Source organism: Thermobia domestica, chromosome 13, assembly GCF_964235325.1.
Source record: "Thermobia domestica chromosome 13, izTheDome1.hap1.1, whole genome shotgun sequence".
NCBI lineage: Eukaryota > Metazoa > Arthropoda > Insecta > Zygentoma > Lepismatidae > Thermobia > Thermobia domestica.
The window spans coordinates 87,162,519-87,189,604 of record NC_137466.1 but is presented as its reverse complement, the minus strand read 5'-3'; the positions used below and the strand labels follow the sequence as shown (position 1 = coordinate 87,189,604).

At 36.0% G+C, this 27,086-nt stretch overlaps 1 protein-coding gene across 1 annotated transcript in view; it reads left to right on the top strand.

The window, feature by feature from the left end:
• LOC145669230 (uncharacterized) overlaps window positions 1-27,086 on the top strand; it is a 400,836-nt gene that overhangs the window by 345,912 nt on the left and 27,838 nt on the right. Inside the window, exon 2 of the mRNA XM_081737558.1 lies at window positions 16,510-16,647. Within this exon, the coding sequence (XP_081593684.1) occupies window positions 16,510-16,647 (138 nt within the window). The remainder of the gene's footprint in view (window positions 1-16,509; window positions 16,648-27,086) is intronic.

Sequence of the window (27,086 nt, the reverse complement as noted above, 5' to 3'; positions counted from 1 at the left end):
CGTGTAGTCTGATCCTTCTTACTACTAGTGCACTCCTAACGATCGAAATAAACAAAAAATTTATTTTCAAACTATATTTTAAAAGAGAAAGACGAACTACAATTATACATGCAGGTACGAGGTCTAGCAGCCACATAATACAAATACTCAGAATATTTCAAATTGATATGGGCTATTATTTTTCAAGCGTTAAGCGTTACACGAAATATTCTTGAGTTCAAACTTACCACCCGGAACGTACCAATTGTTTGTACGTAAAGGATGTTTCGTAATAATTATCAATGTGATTACTAATTACCCTTATTATGAAAGGAAATGTTTCGGTTTGTGATTAACACTGATTTCTAGTAGCAAACACTTGCCCCTCCGCTACGTGCGCTATCTGCCTGCCTCTCTACGTAGCGGAGAGGAGAGTGTTAATTATTAGAAATTAGCATTATCCACAGATTGAGACGTTTTTTCTCCTATAAGGAGATTACGACAATTTGATTGCAACTTAAACATTGTATTGTATTGTTTCAATTTAATTACGTATTTCAAAATAGAAAAAGCAACAATTTTTAGTATATATATATATATATATATATATATATATATATATATATATATATATATATATATATATATAGAGAGAGAGAGAGAGAGAGAGAGAGAGAGAGAGAGAGAACCTGACAAGGAACCGGATGAGGTATTTATACTCTGAGAAGAATTGTTTTATATATAATAGTTCCTGGACAATAGTTTTTTTTTCTTTTGACGTTATAATTACATATTTAAATTTAAAAATTCAATGGTGTTCATATTTAACGTCAAATAATAATGAAATATATTTAAGTTCTATTCCAAACAATGATTCAACAATGTATAATGGGGAATCTCAAAAGCAACAATTATATTTAGATTTGACTACTAACATCTCTTCTATAGTGATATATTGCGATCATTTAATTGCTACTTTAACAGTACGGTTGGCAAGATGGCGTAGAATGTTCTACAAAATGGAGCGTCATGCTCTTCAATTATTGCAATTTCATTTTTCACAACAATTTCAATTTTGGACATAATTTAGTGCATTACAATTTTTATAGTGATTTATATTTTTTTTTTTGTATGTTCTACGCTTCTGCCTTCCTTTTTACTTCACAAACTAGTGTGGAAACATAACTATTTGAAACAGGCCAATTCGTCCATTTTGGAACGGGCCATCTTTTGCAATTATAATAACTACAAAAATATTTAAAACAATTCTAGTGAAGCAGTCAACTTGGCCTTAGTGCTGTGACTTTTAATTATAAAATCTCCCGCGAGGGAGATGAATAGAATAGAATACTTTAACAGTATTGTTTTAGTTTAATTATTTGAAAATGGATAGTTGATGCTGAACATCAATGTATTTTGCTGATTATTCTTAGGAACAAATCTGCGTAAAATATGTTTTGTTACTATATCTACAACTCTTTACTCTAGTCAGTTAATGTGTTGAATTTATATTAATAGTTACTTACAGTTACTATACTAGGATGGATTCTCCTCCTCCCGAAAAAGGTTACAAGCAGCAGTATTGTGGAGGGAATATTGTTTCCCGAGAGTGGATGGAGGCAGTTGGCGCTAGTTGTCTGTCAACAGTTGTGCGGATAGACATTGTGAATTCGCAGAAAACTGGTCTTGCTGGGAGTAGCGGGCCGTAATTCTTTTTTGTAGGCAAAGAATGTATCTTCATTGGACATTCACAGTCAGATCGTGGAAATGTATGGTGCAGAAGCAATGAGCAAACAACGTGTGGCGAAATGGTGTCGTGTTTTTTAAGTGGTGGAAAACTGCAATAAAACAGTGAGCGATTGTCCAAGTTCCGCAAAGACGGAGATCAACACGACACGAGTGGAAGAAATGATTCGATCGAAGGGTGTAATTGCGTCGGAGCTGGGATTGAGCTATAGTACCGTACAACGTATTGTGTCTGATGTGTGCGTTATTCCAAGGTGTGTGTGTTCCATGTGTGTTAATTTAGGAGCAGAAAGACACACGAATGACATGCAGTCTCACATTTCTGGAGTGGTACCACACTGACGGCCAGAACTTCTTCGATCACATCGTTACTGGGGACAAAACCTGGCTTCATCATTTCGTCCTAATAAGCAAAAGGGTTAGTACGGAGTGGAAACACCTTGGAATTTAAAGTGACATTCTCTGTCGGTAAAATTGTGGCAACCATATTCTGGAATTTATATCGTGTAATCCTGATCGAGTATTTGCATCGTGATCATTCCGTAACTGCCAATCGTTATTGTGCAACGCGTTGACCAGGTTATGTGAAGCTATCCGACGAAAACCCTCTGGCATGATGATGAAAGTGTCATCCTTCTGCATGACAATGCCAGGAACCATACTGATCACCAAACTGAAGCACTACTGTAACAGTTCAAGTGGGAAGTATGGAGCCATCTCCTTACAGCTTAGACTTGGCTCTCAGTGACTATTTCCTTTTTCCGGCATTGAAGGAGCACTTCTATGAAACAAGGTTCACATCAAACTGTGATGTGAAAAAAGCTGCTGAGAACTGGGCAGGGATGTGATTTCTACCCAGCCGGATTAATAATACTTGTACACTAGTAAACCTGTAATAAAATGCTTGTAGCTGTTCGTAACAAAAACTATTTATTTATAGCAGATAAGAGATGTATGTTTTGTTTGAATTTCATTAGATCTCAATGATCTTACGCTCTCGATTTCAGTTAACCTTACCCTCGATCGACACAAGTGGTCAGATCTAAATGGATATAGCTATAAGTTAATGGTCATTTAAGCGCAAGTTATGAATTCAGAAATTTGGAAATATTTAGGCTGTCATGAGACAACATTAAACCTGCCCAGTACTGGGCAGAAAAATAATTGTGTTTGAATAATTCTTGGCTGGTACAACATTAATGACATGTAAGTAATTGATATTAATTGTATTAAAACCAAATATAGCATTTGAAATTTAATGCAGAAATGGAGTAACAAAGGAATGGATTTTGTCGTAGAATATTGGAAGGTAAAAATAATGAATACGGATAACTATATTTAGAGTAACGATTTACTGGACGTATTATTAGATTCCAACATATAAGACGTAGCTTCATTAGGTCCATTTTATTCTTAACGAACCTGGCTATAAGAGAGGGGAATAGCTCATGTTCTAATTTTATAATAACAATGATCAGAGAGGAAAAAAGACGAAACCAAACTATATGAAACTAAAAATGGCTCTGATAAACATAGATAACATACTGGAAGGAAATGCAAGTTGGTAGGGAACACCGGAACAAGATTTTAAGTGAGTACGATTTGATTTGTTTTCTTTTGATTTGATTTTCAGTTTAGCGTCGACATATAAGACATCACAATTTACCATAGGATCCGAACGATATGAACTCCAGGTCTCTCACAATAAAGGCGCGTATGCTAACCGGTCAGCCACGAGGGACTCTTGAGTAACTAGGGCAACAATAGTCTTAAGTTTAATGTGATAATTTTGTAGTAAAGTTACGCTACTAATGCTAAACTATTTGCTGTAAGGGCACTGAATCCACATCCACAATATATAATCTTGTATATATATATCTATATCTATATCTATATATCTATCTATCTATCTATCTATCTATCTATCTATCTATCTATCTATCTATATATATTGTCTGATACATGTCCACAGATAGACAGATAGACTTTCTATATAATTTAATTTCATAGAACTTCACACACTTACGCATTGCCAATACACAAGAGTCTAAAAACATGCATATTTTACTGTACTTGCAGGAAGTTTCTTTCAAGAATCTTTTGTAATGTGTATTTTTGGAATAACTATTGGAGACTTCAAAAATAAAGGAGAAAAAAACAACACATCCAGAAAAGTGAGACAGATGGAGACACCTTTCTAGTACAATTTCCTTGTTTTGGTCATTCATGCGGTTACCTCCGATCCCAAGCTTACGGAATTGAGAAATTTTCAGTAAGCTGTCCGAATGTTATTTTAGGTATTACAAGGAAAACAGAACATTCATAAATACAAATATAGCAACTAATTTCTATACAAGTTCAACATCGATTTCTCGTTAATAAGGAATTAAGGAGCTTTTCCTTCAGCATAAATGCGCAGCTTTCCTATTGTTATTTTATTAAAGCTTGATCCTCAAAATTTAAACCGATTTGTTCTACTATTCTTCAGTAAACAAACATTTAAAATCTGATGAGGGAAATTCATTTTTTAAATTTATATAGTTTAGTAACTATTCTCGTCAGTTTTACTCTTCAAACGAACAAACAAAATCCATTTTAACTCTCTTCTGCCACCTTTGAATAAAGTAATATTCTATTGTATTAGACCCAAAAGAATTTTCTCTCTTTCTGGTTTTAACAATAGGTTCTATTTTTGCTTTAATTTTATTTTTTATTCTATTTTATTCGTGATATGAAGAAAACGAGTTTTGAAAGAAACGAATCCGCAATAAATTGACATTCTTCAATACGCTTCGCATGAACAATATCTCCAGGGTACGGCGACGTGAAGACAATCAGTCTCTCTCATTTCATGAGCATCAAAAATCGTTACCTCTTTTCTTTGTTTCTAAGCGTAAGTGGATCAATAAATAGCAGGATAAAAATCATATAAATACCTACAGCTCAAGCACGTTATAATATGCATTATTGTTGCCGGCCGGAATATGGTGGAATGCCGCTAAGAAAGAAAGAAAGAAGTTTTGTACTAAGTCTGCTATGAGTGCAAGTAAGTTCCCATTGAAATCCAGTATGTAATGTTGTAAACTGGAACAGAAAAGAATCTACTTTTTTTTTCACTGGGTTCAATTATTTTTCCATTGATAATATAGATTGGATAAAAAGTATAGACAACATTGTTCTCACTTCAGAGAACTGTGTTTCAGCAGTACAAGAATTCCGTAGTCATAAGAGAATGCGAGACGATGAAGTGTGGCTAATGAAAACGACGGAATAAAAAGTAGTGGCAACATTGTTTTCACTTCAGAGAACTCTGTTGGATTTTCGTGGATCCCAAGAGTTTCAGATATCCTCTGATCTTATTGGCCGATACAGATAGGACATCAAGAGGCATGACGTAGATGAGGCTAACGCAAGATGCAAGGAATGAAAATCGTTTTTGGCGTGGGTTCATACCGTGCCCAAGGAAAGTTTCTTCTTATTTTATTTTTTTACATTTTCATAACACTTTTCATTACAATAAGATTGAAAATAATACTCAAGAAAGTGATTTACCGATTATTTTTTTAAATTTTTCTTAACACATCTTTCATTAAAATAAGCTTGCAGTTTTACTATACGGATCCATAGTAAAAGTAGCAGTAGTAGTAGTACTAGTAATAGTACTAGTACTAGTATTAGTAGTAATAGTAGTAATAGTAATAGTAGCAGTAGAGGTAGGAGGAGGAAGGGGTTGGTTAGGTTCTGTTCTCTTGCTCAAATTTTTCTGTACACTTTACATGACCAACCAACCCTAACCCTAAACAAGTAAAGTTTAATTTCCTTATTTCACAGTAGATCATCTCTTGTTCTTGATCTTAATGTTAGTATTACATGTGGGACTATTAAAACATATATATTTTAATTCTAATTCGTGTAATACCTATTTAATAAAATTTACGTCTTTTTCATGTAGATTACAGAATGTTGATTGTGTGTGTAGTGGGGGATAATAGAATTGGTTTGGGTACAAAACCTCGCGGCGACAACCTCGCGGACCAAAACCTCGCCTCCCAAAACCTCGCGGCCCAAAATCTCACCGGGCCGAAACCTCGCCTGGCCAAAACCTCGCCGCCCGAAACCTCGTGGGACAAAATCTCGCCTGGCCAAAACCCCGCCTGGCCAAAACCTCGCCGCCCAAAATGTCGCGGGCCAAAATCTCGCGGGGCCAAAACCTCGCCTTGCCAAACTCTCGTCCTCCAAACCCTCGTGCCCCAAAATATCGCCATACCCAAAATTTCGTCTGATCAAAACCTCGTTATAATGATCTCGCGACACAGAATCTCGCCTGGGAAGAAATGTCGTCAGGATAAAACCTCTTCACGACGATTTCTTCAATGTAGAATGTTCTATATATTACTATGTATATATTTAGTAATAACACATAATTACATTAAAATAATGACAAGAAAAATTCTAATGCATGCTTTGAAAATCTATATACAGGGTTTTCATAAAGTCTGGAAATTTTAATTTGCTTATAATTTTCATAAAAATGCTCATAATGAAATCAAATAAAGTGCAAACGGTAGCGGAAGGATTAAATTTTTACTTGGCAACACTGTTAGATAAGCGGCAACTCTGAACACGTTGAGAGAGGGAGAGGGAGGGCAAGGGTCAGTTTCTTACCAAATTCCATCCATTGTTGTTTTCATTGTTGTTTCAATGTTGACTGTTAAAAGTAAGTTGTAAGCTGTATTGGTGTGTGTGTCTTTTAAAGAAATAAATAAATGAAAAACGCCTCTGAGAAGACTATGTTTTTTACCGTATCAAAGATGGCGTCGGTGAAAGAGAAAACTCAATGTGCTCTGTGGTACGCAGAGCTAAAATCACCAATTCTGGTGTGTCGAAAGTTCACCAAAGAGTTCAAAAAGCCGGCACCGACTGAGAGTGCAATCCAAAAGTGGCATGCTAAGTTCTTGGAGACAGGAAGCGTCCTGGACCGTCCTCGAAGTGGGAGGCCGTCAACATCGCCTGCAACAGTGAGCAGGGTAAGGGAAAGCATCATCAACAGCTCACAGAAGTCGATTCCTAGACGGTCCATGGAACTCGGAATTCCACATACAACCGTGTTTAAGATAGCCAAGAAGACGATCACTGCCAAAGGTTACAAAATCAAGATAGTCCAGGATCTGCATGATGAAGATTTGGACATCCGGTTCAACTTCCGTGACGCCATGTTAAAGCAGTTGGAACATGGCGACGTTCTCCTTTCAGCCATCATGTTCTCAGATGAGGCAACCTTCCATGTCTCCGACACAACTGTCGCGTTTGGGGCACGGAAAACCCAAAGGAATTTGAGACACATGAGAGAGATAGCCCTAAAGTGAACGTTTGGTGCGTTGTGTCCTATGATCATCTGATTGGACCGTTCTTTTTTGAAGAGGAGACCGTGAATGGAGATTCGTACCTGGATATGTTGCAAAAATACCTCATTCCGGAACTGGAGGCTATAACAAAATACTTTGGATAGGGTAATAATTACCTGTACCTTGGGCAGAAAGTGCTCATACATATGCACTATACTTCATAGAATGTTAATTTAATAATAACAAAAGAAGAATGTTTTTAATATATGTAAAATATATATTATGGGATAGTTGTTGCTATGTACATGTTTATGGATACCTAGTCAGCAAGTTTGTGTGCTTGACAGTTTTAAGGAAAATATATTATAAAGTATATCAGCTAATAAACCATTTTAGCAACGTTCATCGACGTTATCATTCTAATAGAAAAGGTGAGAATAATGGTATATAATTATTAAAGATAATTTTTACATGCAAACAAATACTACCACTTAAGATTTATATATCTTACTAAGCCGAACAAGGTTGACGACTACCCTTGGTGAGTCGTTATAAAAATTTTGGTTTACCTCACCCGGGACTTTTCATAAATTCTTACCCCGAAGCAAAGTAAGGGTGAATTTACTTTTACAATTAAGTTAATGAGTACAAATTTCACCATATTGAGAAGTGGTAGAATAATTATAAGAAGAATGGACACTGAAACAATGGAGAAAGAATCCACTAATAGTGACAACGGTGAACCTAATGTAACACCAGGATTGACATCAGAAGACCGAATCTTGCTAGTCTTACAGCGGCAATTGATTCAAATGTCTACCGAGTTAAAGCAGACGATGAAGCATAACTCTGAAGAATTAAGTAGACGAATAGAACAGAAGTCTGATGAATCTAACAAGCAATACGAAGAATTGAAGCAGACGTCTACCGAGTTAAAGCAGACGATGGAACAGAACTCCGAAAAATCCAACAAGCAATACGAGGAATTAAGCAGACGAATGGAACAGAAGTCGGATGAAACGAAACAATTAATTATCCAGACGATGAGTGATATCACCTCGCAGTTCGAGGAAAAGTTAAAAGGAATATCGGAGGAATGCCAGGGTAATCACAATCACCTGAGACAAGAAATCAGTAATGTAAAAAAGGATTTAGAAGTAACAGAATCTTCTGTTCAACAACAAAAGATTCAGGTCATCAATAATGCAAACAACATACGTGCGAATACGCAATTGATAGCTACGTTACAGGAAGAAATTAGAATGCTACAGGTTAAAGACAACACATACCACAATAACATGTGTAGTGATCGCTTGGAGTTTCCCCACTCACCAGAGATGAACTCACCTTCGCCGGTGTCTGATGAGGATATTATATTGGAAGAAATACATCCGAAGAGTACAGATGGGCGAAACATAGATGGTGTAACGACACATCACGTCATGAATAGGAACTGTCACCCAATGGGTACATGGAATGATAAAAGGAAGGTAAAATTAAGTGTTAAGATGAGTGAAATACGAGCTATGAGCAAATTCAGTGGTAAGTGTAACGAGAATGCTACTTCTTTCTTAGAGAAATTCCAGGACGAATGCAATATAATGTGTATAGATAGATCACAATATATGAAATTAATCCCTCATGTATTACTCCCACCTTGTTCATTATGGTTTAAAGCAGTACGTGATCACATCAGTACATATGAAGAATTCAAAGCGGCATTGATCGCAAATTATGAAAATGACTTTTTGCTTGCGAATAGAGATGCTACCATTAGAAATCAACACTTCAATCCTCGATTGCATAAATCTGTTGTAGAGTTTGTTGTAAATACATACAACGAATTAAAGGTCGTTAATCCATTGCAATCGGAATCGAGAATAATAGCATCAATTCGAAATTTGCTTCCATTTAAGTTACAACAGATCTTATTTTCCACACAGTGTATGAGTTTCAACCATTTATTAATGCTTGTCCAATGCTATGAAACTCAATACCATGCTATGAATCAACAAGCAGGAATGGGTAAAAATAAGAATAATTCAGATCATTTTGTGCCTGTTCGGAATTTGAATATCCGAAGTGTGAACAATACGGAACATAACCTAAGCCGAGTAAATTCTAGCAGTCAAAACGAGCAAAATAGACAAAGTTATGTAGGGAATCCGCCTAACCTAATTAATCGTAGCAATCCATATGTTAGACCATATAATCAAAATAGGTTTAAAAATAGACCGAATGTATGGCGAAATTCTAGGAATACAGCAAACTACGCGGATAGACATAATTGGAGATCAAGAGATGGCACTTCACATCCGGATCCAGGTATTGAAGTAATTCCTGTACAGAACAATAATACGGGACATAATAATGATTGTGCAGTACAATGTACTTTATTAAATTCATATGCAAGTATGAATGTAACCTGATTACCGTTAATGAAATTAAGTTAAATTCATATCAGTTATAGATTTTCATGAACATTTATTTTATTTTTATTCAATTTAATTCTCATTAATCAATGATAATTCTCAAATGTTTTTAATATATGTAAGAATTATAATTCGATTCATAAATGATTAAAAGCAAAGGTTATTTATATTAGATTGATTTGTGTAAAAAAAAACTTAACTGTCAAAGATTATGTTAAGAAGAAGATCTATTCTATAAAACTAAATATTCGACAACTATCTTGAATGAGATTCTTCTATGTTGTGATGCCTTATTAATCTAATGTTTATTTTAAGATATCACCTAAAATGATTATCATATAATGCGCCCTGACTATTTGTAACTCATGTTTGTCCCTTACGATTTTTGAATTCGCACCCTTCAACGATTAAATAAATGAGCGACGATATTTTTAATAAGAAAATATAATAATAATATAATGAATGTAATTAAAAATAAGTATTGATGAAGTGTAATATTTGTTATAAATATATATATATATGAAATGTAATGAAGATATTTATGAGGTGCGATCAAAATGTGATGGACATATGCAATGTAAGAACAGTATTGTAAACGGACCAGTGGTTCTTGAACATAAAAGCCAAACTCGCTTATGACTTTTATATTCAGTCCATTTGTCGGGCGACATTTTATATAACAAAATACTTTGGATAGGGTAATAATTACCTGTACCTTGGGCAGAAAGTGCTCATACATATGCACTATACTTCATAGAATGTTAATTTAATAATAACAAAAGAAGAATGTTTTTAATATATGTAAAATATATATTATGGGATAGTTGTTGCTATGTACATGTTTATGGATACCTAGTCAGCAAGTTTGTGTGCTTGACAGTTTTAAGGAAAATATATTATAAAGTATATCAGCTAATAAACCATTTTAGCAACGTTCATCGACGTTATCATTCTAATAGAAAAGGTGAGAATAATGGTATATAATTATTAAAGATAATTTTTACATGCAAACAAATACTACCACTTAAGATTTATATATCTTACTAAGCCGAACCAGGTTGACGACTACCCTTGGTGAGTCGTTATAAGGCACGTGGAATCCTGAACGACATCGTGTTCCAACAGGACGGGGCACCCCCTCACTATGCAATCAAGGTGAGACAGTTCCTTGACGAGAAATTCCCTAACCGATGGATTGGCCGCGATGGCCCGACCGCTTGGCCGCCAAGATCACCCGACCTTACCCCCTGCGACTTCTGGCTTTGAAGTCATGTGAAAACGGAAGTTTATGCAAAGAAGCCAAGTGGTTTGGAGAACTTAAAGGACAAAATCAGGGCGTCTGTGGCTGGCATTTCGGATCAAACACGGCGGAACGCTGTGAGTGGATTCCAGCGCCGCCTACGCGAATGTGTGGACGTAAATGACGCCCAGTTGGAGGGGTGGCGGTGAATGAACTGAGCTGGTGCAGATTACAGGTAAAAATTTAATCTTTCCGCTACCGTTTGCACTTTATTTGATTTCAATATGGGCATTTTATATAAATTATAAGCGAATTAAATCCGTCCATACTTTATGAAAACCCTGTATATATAAATTAAATGACTATGTTTGTTATATTATACCCCTTGAGCCATCCTACCGATCTCAATCAAATTTTCAATATAGATGAGTTTCGAGCCTAGGATGTCTTTTATAATTTCACTTTGTCGGCACAACAGAGAGGGGGAGTGGGATATATATAGAGCCATAGCTAGAGATTTCGGCGCCCGGGGCGAAGTAGAATTCGGCGCCCCTACTCTCACCACACCAAGCTCTTCCTTCCTTTTTTTCTTTTTACTTATAAGAAAAACAGAAGATATTGTTATACTACACTGAATTTTTATTAAGCTGCAGTCCAGATTTTGGCCCACGAGGTTTTGGCCACGCGATGATTTTGTCCCGCGAGGTTTTGGCCCGGCGAGATTTTGTCCCGCAAGGTTTTGGGCGGCGTGGTTTTGGACACGCGAGGTTTTGGGCGGCGAGGTTTTGGCCACGCGAGGTTTTGGCCCGGCGAGATTTTGTCCCGCGAGGTTTTGGCCACGCGAGATTTTGGGCGGCGAGGTTTTGGCCGCGAGATTTTGTCCGTATCCCAATAGAATTATGTAGAAGCAAAATACTTAAACATTCAAGAGCAGATATGATGAATTGCTGATGTTACTATTTGATGAACTATAATATGGTTGACTCGGGCCCCTCCGAACTTCTATCGGGCCCCCTCTATATTTTTGGGCTGTCTACGGGTCTGAGTAGTAGTAGTAGTAGGAACGGGTTAAAAGCCCCGCAAGGGTTTGTTAGGTTCTGTTCTCTTGCCCAATTTTTTCTGTACATTTTACATGACCAATTTCAAACAGCTGGTTATGTAGAGCGCAAAAAATAATATAGGATAGCTCGCGAATACTGACTCTTGGGATCGGCGTAAATGCGACTGTGTTTCAGCATTACAAGAATTTCGTAGTTGATAAGAGAATGCGCGATGATGAAGTGTAGCGAATGATAACGATTGGATAAAAAATAGTGGCAACATTGTTCTCACTTCAGAGGACTGTGTTTCAGCATTACAAGAATTCCGTAGTTGATAAGAGAATGCGAGATGATGAAGTGTAGCGAATGATAACGATTGGATAAAAAATAGTGGCAACATTGTTCTCACTTCAGAGGACTGTGTTTCAGCATTACAAGAATTCCGTAGTTGATAAGAGAATGCGAGATGATGAAGTGTGGCGAATGATAACGATTGGATAAAAAAAATAGTGGCAACATTGTTCTCACTTCAGAGGACTGTGTTTCAGCATTACAAGAATTCCGTAGTTGATAAGAGAATGCGAGATGATGAAGTGTGGCGAATGATAACGATTGGATAAAAAAAAATAGTGGCAACATTGTTCTCACTTCACAGGACTGTACTTTAGCATTACAAGAATTTCGTAGTTGATAAGAGAATGCGAAATGATGGAGTGTGGCGAATGATAACGATTGGATAAAAAATAGTGGTAACATTGTTCTCACTTCAGGGGACTGTGTTTCAGCATTACAAGAATTCCGTAGTTGATAAGAGAATGCGAAATGATGGAGTGTGGCGAATGATAACGATTGGATAAAAAATAGTAGTAACATTGTTCTCACTTCAGGGGACTGTGTTTCAGCATTACAAGAATTCCGTAGTTGATAAGAGAATGCAAAATGATGGAGTGTTGCAAATGATAACGATTGGATAAAAAATAGTGGTAACATTGTTCTCACTTCAGGGGACTGTGTTTCAGCTTCCGTAGTTGGTAAGAGAATGCGAAATGATGGAGTGTGGCGAATGATAACGATTGAATAAAAATAGTGGTAACATTGTTCTCACTTCAGGGGACTGTGTTTCAGCATTACAAGAATTCCGTAGTTGATAAGAGAATGCGAGGCAATGAAGTGTGGCGAATAATAAAAATTGTGTGTTAGTCAGAAGCAGCAGTATCATAAAGTAGAAGAGGAAAGTGAAGACGTCATAACAATATGTCTTGGAAAGACGAACAATGTGCCTGGATCAAGCTTGAAGTGTCACGTAGGCGCACTCCACAACAATGTTTGAAGGATTTTTGTGACACCTTAAAGCCAAAATCAAGAAACCACTTTGCGGAAAGCACTACGAGACATAAGAAGCCATCATACATGCAATATGGTGGTCCTTTCAGAACATCGGCAAAGATTGACGTGCTGACGGTGTACATGTTTTCCACGCATATGGTAGAAGATGATAGAGATGGAAGGTGATTACATTGAAGGAATGTAACACATGTTCGTTTGTGCATAAAAGCAGGTATGAATATAACAATATTGCCATTACATTTTGTCTAGCATTTGTAGCTAAATTGATCATTTTCTTGTGTTGCGCGTAACGCCCAAGACAATATTTGACCTTAAACATTATTCTCAGGTCTACCAATTTGTCTGCAGCAACGTTGTACTGTGATGTAGAAGTCCCTAATCCCGAGAGTGATTTAAAGATTAGGGCTGGCACATTAAAAAAAATGAGAATGAAGTGTGATATATATCAGAAGAAAGAGTCTGTCCAGGAAAGAGATAAAAGAATATTAGTATCTCACAACGAGCGAGTTTTCTCTTTACGGCGAAAATTTTATTCAGAACGACAATTTTCTCTTTTCTTGGAAGAGTTTGGAAACAAACACATTCTTAGTTCCTCTATTACACAAAAGTGCGCTGGCTAACCTATTCCACGGTTCTGAAAAGCTTCTTGAACTTGGGAGACAAGCTTTGCTAGAGATCAAAATACGAAACACTAACTTATAGATGGACCGCGGTGGCTCAGTGGTAGAGCGTTCACCTCTGGTGTTTGGGGTCCCGGGTTCAAACCCTGCTCCCGCCAAGTGAACTTTGTGGTGGACAAACACCGAGTGCGTGGGTTTTCTCGGGGTTCTCCCGTTTCCTCCCACTTTCTTCATTCCACCATTTCATTCATATCTCATCATCACCGTCTCCTTTGGCATAACTGTGGGACGTTAAACTCAAAAATCTCATTTCATTTTACTAGCTTATAGATGGATATGATTAGCATGCATTTCTGTTATGGTTGATATTACGAAATATTTAATAAAACAGTTAAAAACCGAATGCTTGACACTTGACACACTTTTCAACTTGTGCTAATTAAATCAAGGAAGCTTGCTTTGTACAGAATGATTACCTAGAAGCTTCAATATTTGAAGATTGACTTCGATATTCCAAGAAAGGTTCCGTGATATCAGATCTATCGAAAATGAGTTCTCCCTGTTTTCTGCCCCTTTTCTAACCAAGGTTGAGGAAGTGTCAGACCAATTACAGGTGCAATTAATATAAATTCAATTCGACTTAAGTCTAAAACAAAAATTTAGTAAAGTAGGTATCCCCGAATTTTACAAATATTTCAATACTTGCATGCACGGTTCTCAAAAACTCAAAAAGTTTCATTATACGTGTACGGTAGTACGTAAGAGTGTGAATATTTTTACACAACAAGCCTCAAGCAAGATCCTACGAAACGTGGAGGCCTAGGGCAAAAGACCCAGCTAGCCGGAAGTCTTTTCATAAAATTGAAAAAGTTACCATTTTGGTATTTCTCCAAGTATGGAGTGGTCTTTTTTATTGAGAATGAAACAAGGCTTGTTCCATTTTGAAAAGAGAAAGTATATATACAATCTTAAGTTCGTTTATTATTATTATTATTATTATTCCAAATTCAGCATTGTTATGTCAACTTCTACCATACAAAGTTCTATTTGGTGGAATATTCGTCCCCAGAGTCAAATTTTGTACACTTGGCAAGGTGTTATTGAACAGATTCTACGTTCCAAATTTTAAGTAAATCTGTATTTAGAAGGAATTTACTGTATGAAAGCCCTTGGTCAAACTTGCTATTATGTCTCAAGCCGTTATGACATTACTGATATTACAGTTATTAAATCAACATGTGTTTTGGTATGAAGGGATAGGGTGTCGTTTAATAAGACAGTTGAAATAACACTTTCGAAATAGAATAAACTTAAAATACCGGAATGGACAAGCAAGAACAAACTTTAAATCTTAGAAATTAATTATTTTACAGGTACTGACACAAGTTTGAAGGAATTCAGAAATGATTTTCTAATAGCATCCTTGACTCATCTACAAGATCAAACTCCAGAAATTCCATAACAAATCATACCAGACATGTTTCTTTCATGTAGCTCGAGAATATTCCATACCAAATCATACAAGACATGTGTCTGCCATGTAACTGGAGAATATTCTATAACAAATCATGAAAATCTACTTCTTTTTTACCCTTATTGATATTATGGGTATTCAACAACATACCAGACATGAGTCTTTTATGTAGCTGGATAACATCTCATACCAAGTCCAGCTAGATATATGTATTTCATGTAGCTGGAGAATGTTCCATAACAAATCATGAACATCTGTTTCTTTTTCACCCGCAAAAGTTCAATAGCAATTTCTTAAAAGAGCATAGGATGTAATCAATTGGATTGTCCAAAACGTTTCCTGAAATATCGCTCTAGATTCATTTGCTGAAAATTTATAGGTGATTCTTCTGGAAAGACCTCTGTGAATATACTAAACAGCCAAAACAACTCAGGAAAATGTAACAAAACTTTACAACAAATTCTAAAAAGGCATTACTTATTCTTGTGCTGGAGATTCAACATCATTTTTATAAAATATGTCCCTAATCAATGCATTAGAGTTTCAATTGTAATTCCTGAGAAAATGATTTTAATTTCGTCCGCATTGATCTGAAAAAATGACCATGATTCGTTTACAAAGTTCAATGACAATTAAATAAGTATCCATTAAATCACATGCTAAATATTCAAAAATGAATGCCACAAAAGACACTCCTTCATTTGCTTAACATTTCACAAATCCTAAAAGACACTTCTCATTCTTCTTCTGGAGGTTCAACAATCATTCTTGTAAATATGTCATAAGAAATGTGCTAGAAATTGTCTTTAATACCACCCACTCATGGAAGTCTCGGATTATTACGTAAACATTTAAAAATTAATGGAGATAAAAGTACCTCATGCGTCTTCTAGATATTTAAAGTAAATTCTGCGAAAACATTTATTTTGTGGACATTTCACGAAAAAATCTATAAAGGGCGTATCTCGTTCATCTGATGGAGGTTCAACAGAAATTCTCTCAAAATCTGCCCCTTATTCAACTGGCTAAAATTTAAAACTAATTTTTGAAAAGATGTCACCAATTGAATACGGTGGTGTATGGCCTCCTGCCTTCACCCCACCTTCCGTTCAGTACGAGAATTGCTTGATATTTTTTTGAGATAATAGTTAATCTGGTGTTCGAAGAAGATAACACAAATAAATTACTTGATTACTTTGCTTAAATATTAAACATGATTACCAATGTGTATTTCTTAATGCAGAATGTGTGTAACAATTTAGCGAATTTCTTTTGATTAATTTCAGAATCGACACCGTACGAGGAGGAATCTTCAAGATTAGCAGACTACGAGGATTTATACAGGCAAAATTGGGTATCAGGAGCTGTACCACCTCACAACAGAGGGCGGGTGTCACCGTGGCCGAGAGATAAGGCCATCTACGGTAAGTGTTACATATAATTTTTCTTTAGAGATTGTATTGACCTAATGTGGGTCCTAAAAAAAAAATCTCACTTTCACCAAGTAGTAAGCTCTATTGTTATTTTTTAATTTATTTTCCTTGAGGATTGAACACTTTGGAGGAGTTCTAAGTTTTAGGAGTTCGATGAAAAACATTTAACTATTCGTACCCGTGATTTGACCATCTAACCCATTCATTTCAAATTTACAATGATCACTGATTCGACTGCAAGAAAAGTCTTCCAATGGAATGGCGAATGCAACAATTGGACATTTGCTGCTGCAAAAAGTATTCAGCCAATCGAGATGAAGAGTTAGAAGTGGTGAGACCAGAAGGAGATTAAGAATTGATGGGTTTGAAAGGATGCTACGCAATATAGATTAAGGAGGTGGCTAATAAATCGCAAAACATAATGCATACATAGGTGGCGCCACCTACTGTCTAACATAACCAACTGTTCCACTTTTTTATTGAGTTGAAACAATATATTTACATCTAGTGCTCTCAATGGGTCGGGTCGGGTTGAAGACCGACCCGACCCGACCCGTGACCCGAATTGACTAACCCGACCCGACCTGACTGACCCGAACCGTGATCTGACCTGATTGACCTGACCCGACAACCCGACCCGAGCTGACCCGATCTGAGTCGGGTCGGGTCGGGTCGGGTCAACCCGATCCGTTTGCGAGCACTATAGTCAAGACACTGGGTGAACGCCAAAATGCACTCCCATTGGGAATTAAACCTGGACCACGTGTGCCGAAGTCTTACACGTTAACCACTAGCTAGATCAAGCGGGGGATTTGTATATGCATCTTAATGAATATTTGGCACTTTTGAGGTTTGGTTATTTCTTTTTATAAGTGATACCAATGTCCGACGTGGGAGAATTTTTTTTCTTGCTTTAGTTCTATGTGACGAAATTTTTATTCAAGGTCAGTGTTCTCACCTGCTTGGACGGCAGAGGGTCTTTTCGGAAGGCAGTAGCAAGAGTCTCTTGGCGGAGACAAAAGGAAATCGTTTAACTACAATGATAAGGGTTGAGGAAACAGGATAACACCTGTGATTTTTTCCAACTCTTCAACTACATTCCAAAATAGGTTCCTATGATTCCGCGACCCGTGCCACTTTGATTTTTCTTTCTCGGTAATTAAAACGTATTTTACAGTATATATAGTTGCACGTAAGAAGATACATAATATGAATGTTGTAATTTAAAATTTAAAAATACAGTATGATATTTAATTATAAAGTACTAATTTTATTTCATGACTTTCAGCCCAACAAATGAAATTCAAACAATTCGCTCCCTGGGTCTTGGTCATTAATACTGCGTCTTATTCTTTGTCTTGCAGTCAAGTCTTGGTCCTGCATTTCGTAATCGTGGTGCTTTCATGCTATACAAGAGCCAAGAATGCTCGCCTCATCGGTACAAATGAAGACCAAGTGTGATTTTGATTATGGTCTTTCATACTATACGGAAAGCAAGAAAATATGCTCATCGCTACTTGGTGATCACCAAAACAAGGCCAAGAGCAAGATTACTATGCACTTCGACTTGCATATCCAATCTTTATCTTGTTCTTATATCGATGTCCTTGGGCTTGGTGAAATAAAATGAAATATTCAGTTTAAGGTCCGGGATACGGTGACCATGAGAAATGAAAGAAATGGTAGAATGAAGAAAGTGGGAGGAAGCATGAGAACCCCGAGAAAACCCACTACACGGCGTTTCTCCACCACAAAGCCAACTTAGCACAAGCTGGGATCGAACCATGGACACCATGCACCAGAGATGAATTCTCTACCACTGAGCCACCGCAGCCCTACTTGGGCTTGGTCGTCCATATCCAATCTTTCTTTTGGCATTGCTTAAACAACTTCTAGTTTTGTTCTAAATCCAGACTCCATATTGGCGTATATATTAATATTACAGTCGATTGGTAAAATCAATCTTCCACATTTACAAATTAAAGTATACACAAGTACAAAAATAAGCATTTACCATAAAAACACTAGCTGCAAGTGTTCAAAATAGATTTATGGCTTCTATAAAATCAATTGAAATTGCTATTTTTAATTAGGCAGCTAGTGAAAAACAGCAGCTTTCGACTCCAACCGAGTTTAAGCTCAACCTAAATTCAGTTGACCAAAGTGAACTGACCCGACTGACCCGACCCGATAACCAGACCCGATTGACCCGACTCGAGCTGACCCGAATAACCCGACCCGAGCTGACCCGATTGACCCGACCCGAGTAGCCTGACCCGACAACCCGACCCGAGTAGCCTGACCCGACAACCCGACCCGAGTTGACCTGACCCGACCCGATCCGTAACCCGACCCGTTTGAGAGCACTATTCACATCAGTATTTATGTAGACTATATGAGGGAGAAAACATTTAAGTTTAAAGAAATGAGTAATAATTGACAACAATATCAATAAAAGAGTAATGAATGTTATTAATTGAGATGAGTGAAAGTGATCGGATGTATGATTACTGTGTATTGTTTTAATTAACAATCTCTCTCTTAACCTTTCATTCTACCTTTCTTTTTACCTTTACATTCTACTATTTATTTTTGCCAATGAAAGTCAAATAAAAGTCGAGTAAATCCAAATGGAGATACTGTATAATAAAGAGAACAGACCCGACACCCAAAATTTTGTGAGGAGAATCAACTGCACTGCAAATGAAGACTCGGAACAAGCTGACTTGCCAACGTCTCTCAATGAGGAATTCGAGGATACAATGGAAAAGTCGCAAATGAAATACTGCAAAAAAAATGTGAAGAAACTATTGTTCGGCCTAAAATTCAATACAAATGGTTTCTGCAAAGCCTATCTGTCAAGATCTTGATAAGTTGACGTCAAAGAACAACATAGACTCTTATGTTGTCCCTTCAAAACTTTAATGTCTCATCAAGATTGGGCTATACTCATCGCTCGAGGGATACAGTAATCACCTTCTACCGTATGCGAATGCAACAATACGGCTACTCTGGTCACTGCAATAGTTTTCAACAGGATGTGTTAAATAGACATCGGAAAATACAAATCCGTCCGAGCGATTTGCGGAGTATCGTCGTTGTGGGTAGTAAGACTGAAGACCATTACGCCTTATTTGCAGTTAATGCTAATAGAATCAGGAAAATACTCAAGTTAAAAAGTATCAACGCTTATTACAAAATCATTCAAATTGATGACGACTGTTTGAAATTCTATGAACAGAATTCAGACTTACCTCACATTTTCCAACTGTAGAGGCTGAAGTGGAAAACCCATTATTGACTGATTATGAAACACTCAGTGAGCAGGAGTTAATTAATATTCCGAGGATATTTAACACTGATATCTTGGTTACAAAAAAAGTCTCTAAGAATGATCAAAGAAAAAGCAACTGGAAGAGTAGATTGGCCAAAAACATATGATACGCCTATATCAGAGTTCTTCCAGAATATATAGCATGAGCTTTCCAAAGCTTTTTCCAGGTGGTGTAGGTGATTTCAACCAAAACAGAAAAGTAATGGTTTCTGGTGACATATACTTCAAACACTTAACGCAGTTTCACAACAGCCAATTTGCAAAAGGACGATAACTTAGATACTTTATTTGGAATAATAAACAATGATAAACAATGATGGAAGTCATTGAAGTTATGTATTATGCTGAAATGGTCAAGATAAATAAGTAAATTGCAGTAACATATGTAGCTGCAAAGATCGAAGGAAGAACACTTTATTGACAGAAGCAATTAGGCAATCTTCTAGACATGGTCGATCAACCAGGATCTCCTGGCTTTGAGTGCATTATAAGCGTACTGGCAAGGATTTATGTCATAAAAATGCAGTCGAATCTCAGCCGACGGAACACGTCACAGTCACATGTTTCACGAGACTAGTATTGGAATAGTGCTGTTGAAATCTCCTTATTTTACGTCGAGTGAGAAACCACTTATATAATGCAAGCAATGGGTAGACGAATCCATCTCTTTCCCCAATAATAGAAATATCAGAAAAGACTTTTTATCTGGTCTTTCTGCTCTGATTTCTTTCTTCCGTGATAGCATAGATGCTTTTATGATGGCTTTTACTCATCTTTCAGTGCTTCATTTCAGTTTTAACGACTTTCATGTAGTGTTTATGCATGATAATTGCTTCTGTTGGTGTTCTATACAATTTTAACTCATGTGAATTTGTGAACATTCCGAACCAGATCTGATACAAAATTCCATTAAGCTTGCACTTGCACAACTATAACCAAAGTAAGTGAATTGTGTTAAATCGCTCATACTGGCGAATTCGAATTTGGCTAATTCCAGTCAATTTAATTCTAGCAAAGAAAGATGAAGATTGTATTTTAACTTTGAGGATTACATATTGGAAAGCTTTTAAGAATGTCAAATAGAATATTCTTCTTAAAAGTGTCCTTAAATACTCTGTGTAGTCGTTTGACCAATTAGAGATAAACATTATTTGACATTTCCAGTTTTGACCAATAGAAAACAAACATTCATTGACGTATTTCAGCTATGTCGTCACTAAAAGAGGAAAGCATGCCAAATTCTACCATAGGAAGACTATAATTATCTCCAGCGCGAAACCTCATAGCAACATATTGACAATTTACCATTTTTATGTTACTGAAGTAGTTCAACTTCAAACTATACTTTCGTGTTGCTATTGATAGTAAAAAAAATATAATTAATACTTTGTACTAGAAAGTATATACGTATATTTTATTCATTCATGATTGATTTTGTATCCTCAAGTAAAACCAATTTTTTTAAAGGGAAAAGACCACAACGCCCATACTCCACAAAACTGAGTATATTTCCTTTAACATACTGACCAGCAGTATCATTTGTCAATATTCAGATATTAGGGGAAAATCACAAATTATGTGTATTTAGAATTACGTAACAAAGCAGTTAAGGATCCCATAATCAACAAGGAACAAATGAGGTAAACCCCACTCAGAAGTTCTCGGCGTGCAAAATTGTGGAACACAACCTCTGATTCAGAGCCGAAACTGCCCCACGCAGAAGTTGACCACCAAATATAGCGAGCTTTATTTCTTAAATGCTGGGCTAATCGTCCACCAAATTTCGTTCAGACTCAGCCAGTAGTTACCGAGAAATAAAATACCACATATAAGACGAGCCGAGCTAAGCCTGTTCCTGACCAACCTAGGCCACCAAATATAGCGATCTTTATTCCTTAGATAACGGGCTTCACGACCACCAACTTTGGTTCAGATCCGCCAGTAGTTACCGAGAAGTATAGTACCACATACAAGGCGAGCCAAACCGAACCTGTCCCTGACCAAGCCCGGCCACCAAATACAGGGTGTTTCAAAACAACACTGGCAACGTCCTGACACCAAGATAAGACAAAAAGTATAGACCAACCTGGGTGCACAAATGCTTCCTTTCGGAGTTATAGGCTGCCGAAAAATGAAAAATGAACTTTAAAGGCCCATAGCTCCAAAACTATGGCCCCTACCGTAGTCGGGTCAAGACTTCACTTAGGAATTAGTATGTGTCCTATCCAAATATAGCGAGAATATAACGAGTGCCAAAATCCTGCCGGAATCAATTTTTATAGAGGGAGTTTGGCTATGGGCATATAATTTGAAGTACTCACCAACTATCTCTGTAAAAATTGTTTCGGAAGTACCACAGGATTCTGACACTTGGATATTTGGATAGGACACATATTAGTTCCTAAATGAAGCCTTGACCTGACTATAGTAGGTGACATAGTTTTGGAACTATGGGCATTTAATGTTCAATTTTTTATACTTTAGGCAGTCTATAACTCCGAAAAGAAGCATTTGTTTACCCATGTTAGTCTATAGTTTTTGTCTTGGTGACTTGGTGTCAGGAATCATATAAACGTTGTCGGTGTTGTTTTGAAACACCCTTTATAGTGAACTTTATTCCTTATAACATGTTAAGATCATGACCTTGTATTGTAGCTTACAAATGATTCTACTGGGCCGGCGTAGAGTAGTTGCTAACGCTCTCGACTTCGGTGCGGATCGTCCCGGGTTCGATTCCCGGTAGAGACACTTGGTCGAAATGGTATAACAGCTTAATTGGCTAGTCGTTGTGAGTGAGGTGAGTTTTCCTCATTCACAACAGGCAAATGCTGGGATTTACATACCTAACATATAGGTCCCAGATGGCTTTCTTCCTTCACGCTTCCCCGGTTACTGTGCTCGCCGAGGGACGCTATTCCTCATACGTGACGGGCTTAAGATCATATATACCAGTAAGCCCAGAAATATGTATAGGTAATTGAATAAATAAAATAAATCTACTCGTCTCTGTACACATCACGATATAGACATTTTATATTTATATTTGCGAACTGCTCTAATGTATATTTCGCGTTATCTTTATTTCTTCCCAACTCTATAAGTTTCGAATTTCTCTGTTTTTGACTTTCCCCGAAAATTATGTTAACACTTTGAGTGCTAGGCTCTGAAGTGGAAGCTTTCCCAAGAATGCTGAGCTTTTTTTGCAACCTTTTTAAAAAATTATATCTCCAAATCTAGAAAAGCTAAAATAATACAAATAATACATAGTTTGAAAGTATAGAACTTGCTCTTTATTCTTATATATAATATTTTATATTTCAAACACAAAACCATTAAAAAATCACAAATAACATTTACCCGACAGGCTCTTTCTCGCCATTTTGACGGTCAAACAATAAGCACATGGTTTCTGAACCCTGGTGGAAACAAGATATTAACTAGGATTTTCATGTCATCTATTGACGAAACTCCGAACTACGAAGTCCAAGGTATATTTCAAAACTGCTAACTCTGTATAACAAAGGAGCAAAACCATTGAAATACATTTTGAATCACATCACATATAAATACGGAATCCACAGTCTACAAAAGATCAGCTACTCCGTGAAAATACGGAATTAGCACTCAAAGTGTTAACTACATGGTAATCCATATCAAATGTCGAACTATGTAGGTACATATTTTCATAATGTTAAGGCTCATTGAAATAGGAGATACTTATCCTAAAATTAGCAATAATAATAGAAGCAGAAACTGTGATTTTAATGCATAAGCATTCTTGTTAGCGTAATCATTCTCTGATATTATAAGTGTTGATTATTATAATTGATTTAATCTTTCAAACTATAACACGAATTGAGTTTTTAAAAAGAAATCATATACAAAATAACCAGTATCTTACAAATTTACAGGACCTAAACTCCAAGGTGATCCACCACACTAAATCTCTCGCGTTGTTCTCGGATTGAAATAAATCACGAAACGAAACATCTCTTATATTCGTGGATAATGATGTAGTGGAAACAATCTACTCACAGATTTTTCAATTTAAATAAATATGTAACATAATAATAAACTTTCCTTATTATACCTGTATATTTATTCTGTGAAAATTCTCATAGGACAAGAAACGTTTAAACTAAACCTGGCTGAAGGAAGTTTAAATAAGAGTTGGGATAATATGATTTAGTAAAAATGTAAGTTATCTTGAAGAGTAACGAACTTTGCTTTTCCGAGAAAATAAATGCTTTAAGGTATTCTCTGACGAGCAATTGGACTTGGAGAAATGTGAAGTATAACACTTAACACTGTGTTTATATTCTTATGAATGCTTAGTGATCAGTGAATGTTCATCATTGTACGTTTTTTCAGTTATTATAATTCTGTGTTCGAATTTTTGACAAATTAGCAGTTTTGTAATTAATCCGTTTTAAAAATTGAGGATTAAATCAATTAGTTAGAAAATTGTTAATTTTTAGTTAATCAATTAAATTTTAGGAGTTCATTTTTAACGGATAATTATTCGCTATTTTTCTCAAAAACCATGTGAAGTGAATATGATATTTTAATTTTACTCTTTATTAATTATCAGTTCTTTTTTGAAAACCAGTAATTTCTCATAATAATAGACTTACTTTCTCATCCTCTTAACCTTATCCACTTAATTTTATATTAACGTTCTCAACGCAAGACAATTCTCATTGCATAATAGTGGAAATTGTCGTTTTTTTTATTTTAATTTTAATAAGTTAATGTTGAGGTTTATTTTAATTTACTTTAACCGTCACTTTTTTCTGAAATTAAAATTTAATGTATTATTCTTTAAAAGACCTAATTTTAATACAAATCTGTTAAAATATTTTTCCAACTACACAAATTAGTTATGTGAATGCTTTTTATACAATGATTATTCTCTTTTTTTGTATAAAGAAGCTAAATTTCTGCGTATTTAATTTCGACTGTTAGGTATGTGAGGTTTCGGCGTAAGTTTTTCTCCGTACATCGTGAGCGATAAAGGAAAGAGAAAAGTTCTTGAAAGTTTCACAGGATAAATATACAGGAGTACAGGTATACAGGTAAATTAATAATGTGGCAGACGTTTTCCTTATTACAAATGCTTAGCTTATTTATTGTTCCTGCATAATGATATCTCAAACAAAAATAAACAATAACCGTAATATGGTGTCCCCGTGTTTCAGGTCGCTTTCAACAGTGATGATTTCAGAAAATAGCCCAGGAGAGATTCCCTCCAGGGCAGGGCAACAAAATTCTTCCTAGAGCCATATCTCCTTTTATCCTCAATATGACTTGACTAATATATTCGTAATATATGCGTTTCTCGTCCCCTGTATATTGAAAATACCTCCCGGGTGAAAAATCTGAAATCATAACTGGCTATAAATCCCGGAAAAATAAAACTTTTAAAAAATTGTATTTTATTGGATAGCTTGTACAGTCACTCACATAAGTACCTGGGCCCCTGACTCTTATAATTCCATTACTTGGGGTCCAGGTCATTTGCAGATGTGGGAACGCCTAGACAGATGCAATCCAACTTACACGTAACTTTTCTCAGCACTGACAGCAGTTGGTAGCCCTGATCCAGGTGTTTATGCATGGTAAACTGTAAAGTAGGTGACTAACGAAACAGTTCTCCATTCTAAGATGAATCTCTATGGTTCGGATCGTGTTTTCCAAAGAATACCATATATTAATCTCAATATTGTTGTGTATGTAATGTATTATTTCTTTATATATTGTATGTTTAGAGAAATAAAAATACTGACCACACATGAATCAGGCAATGCTTAAAAGTAGCTGAAAATATCAAATCTAGAACAACTGCTGGAAATAAGTTTGTAAATGATTGCCTCCATTGAGAGATCTCCAATTCTCCTCATTCCAACATCTTTCTCTTTCTGGAGAGGAGAAGATCTTGTTTCTTACACTGAATATGTATTGAAATTTTAATCAAAACATTTGAAAAAGTTTGAACCTGGCAGGGATTTGAACCCAGGTCTCAAGAATAGATGTTCAACACGCTTACCACTTACCTACCGCGTCACTTCGGCTTCCACATAAGTTATTAAATAGTTAATATCAGGGTGGATTGATTTAAATCAGTCTGATTTAAATTACGATTTAAATCACTTGATTTTTTAAATAAAAATTGTTGATTTAAATCAAATTCAGAAATAAATTAATTTCAAGTGAAAATAAGTAAAATCCAGCCTCTGTTGTGTTATTTAAATTATGGAAGATAATCATAATACAATAAGATGCAAATGTATGTACAGCACAGTATGAAAACGAGCGTTTCATGCAGAGGATGATTAGGGAAAATCCCGTTTTGAACGGGTAACGGAGGAATTCTGCTTTCTTATCTTCGTAACATAAGGTTTTTAAATCGTTAACTATTCCAACGAGAAAATCACCATGGATATTTAAGACAAAAATTTTGTGTGCGCGTCTGTTCATTTGTTCCCAGATAATAGGGGCGTATTTATAAAGGGGTCCGATTCCCTCTTCGAAACTTAACCTTTTTTTTAGATTTTATAACTTTAGGCGAAATTTGCGTATTTTATATGTATTTCGTGCCGCAAGCTAGTTCCATTTTTTAGGTATGCCCCTGCCAAATATAAGTAACTTTTGTGAAAAAAAAGTATCATGTTGATAAATGTCGCCGTACTTTTTCATTAGTGCTTAAGAAACATTGTTTAGGATTAGAGATGCAAAATAGCCGGCTTTAAATTTTTTTACATAAAAAGCCTGCTTTTAGGGAAAAACGGAAATCTTGGCTTTTTTCATAACTTTAGCTTTCTTATAGTATACTCTATAATTAAACAAGATTTCATGACCTAAATGGCATATTTCCTTTTAGAATTCACCATCATGATGGATGGAGCACATGTTTTATGACTTAAACATTAAGTACGTAGTATTTGAGAGCAAAAGAGGATATATAACTTTATTTTAACTTCTGAGTTATCGACATTTTTTCTTCTTTAGATCATTTCATTTTTAGTTATTCGTGTTTCATTTCTTATAGCTTAGTACTCTAATTTCTAGCACATAGTTAAACTTATGTTTTTCAATA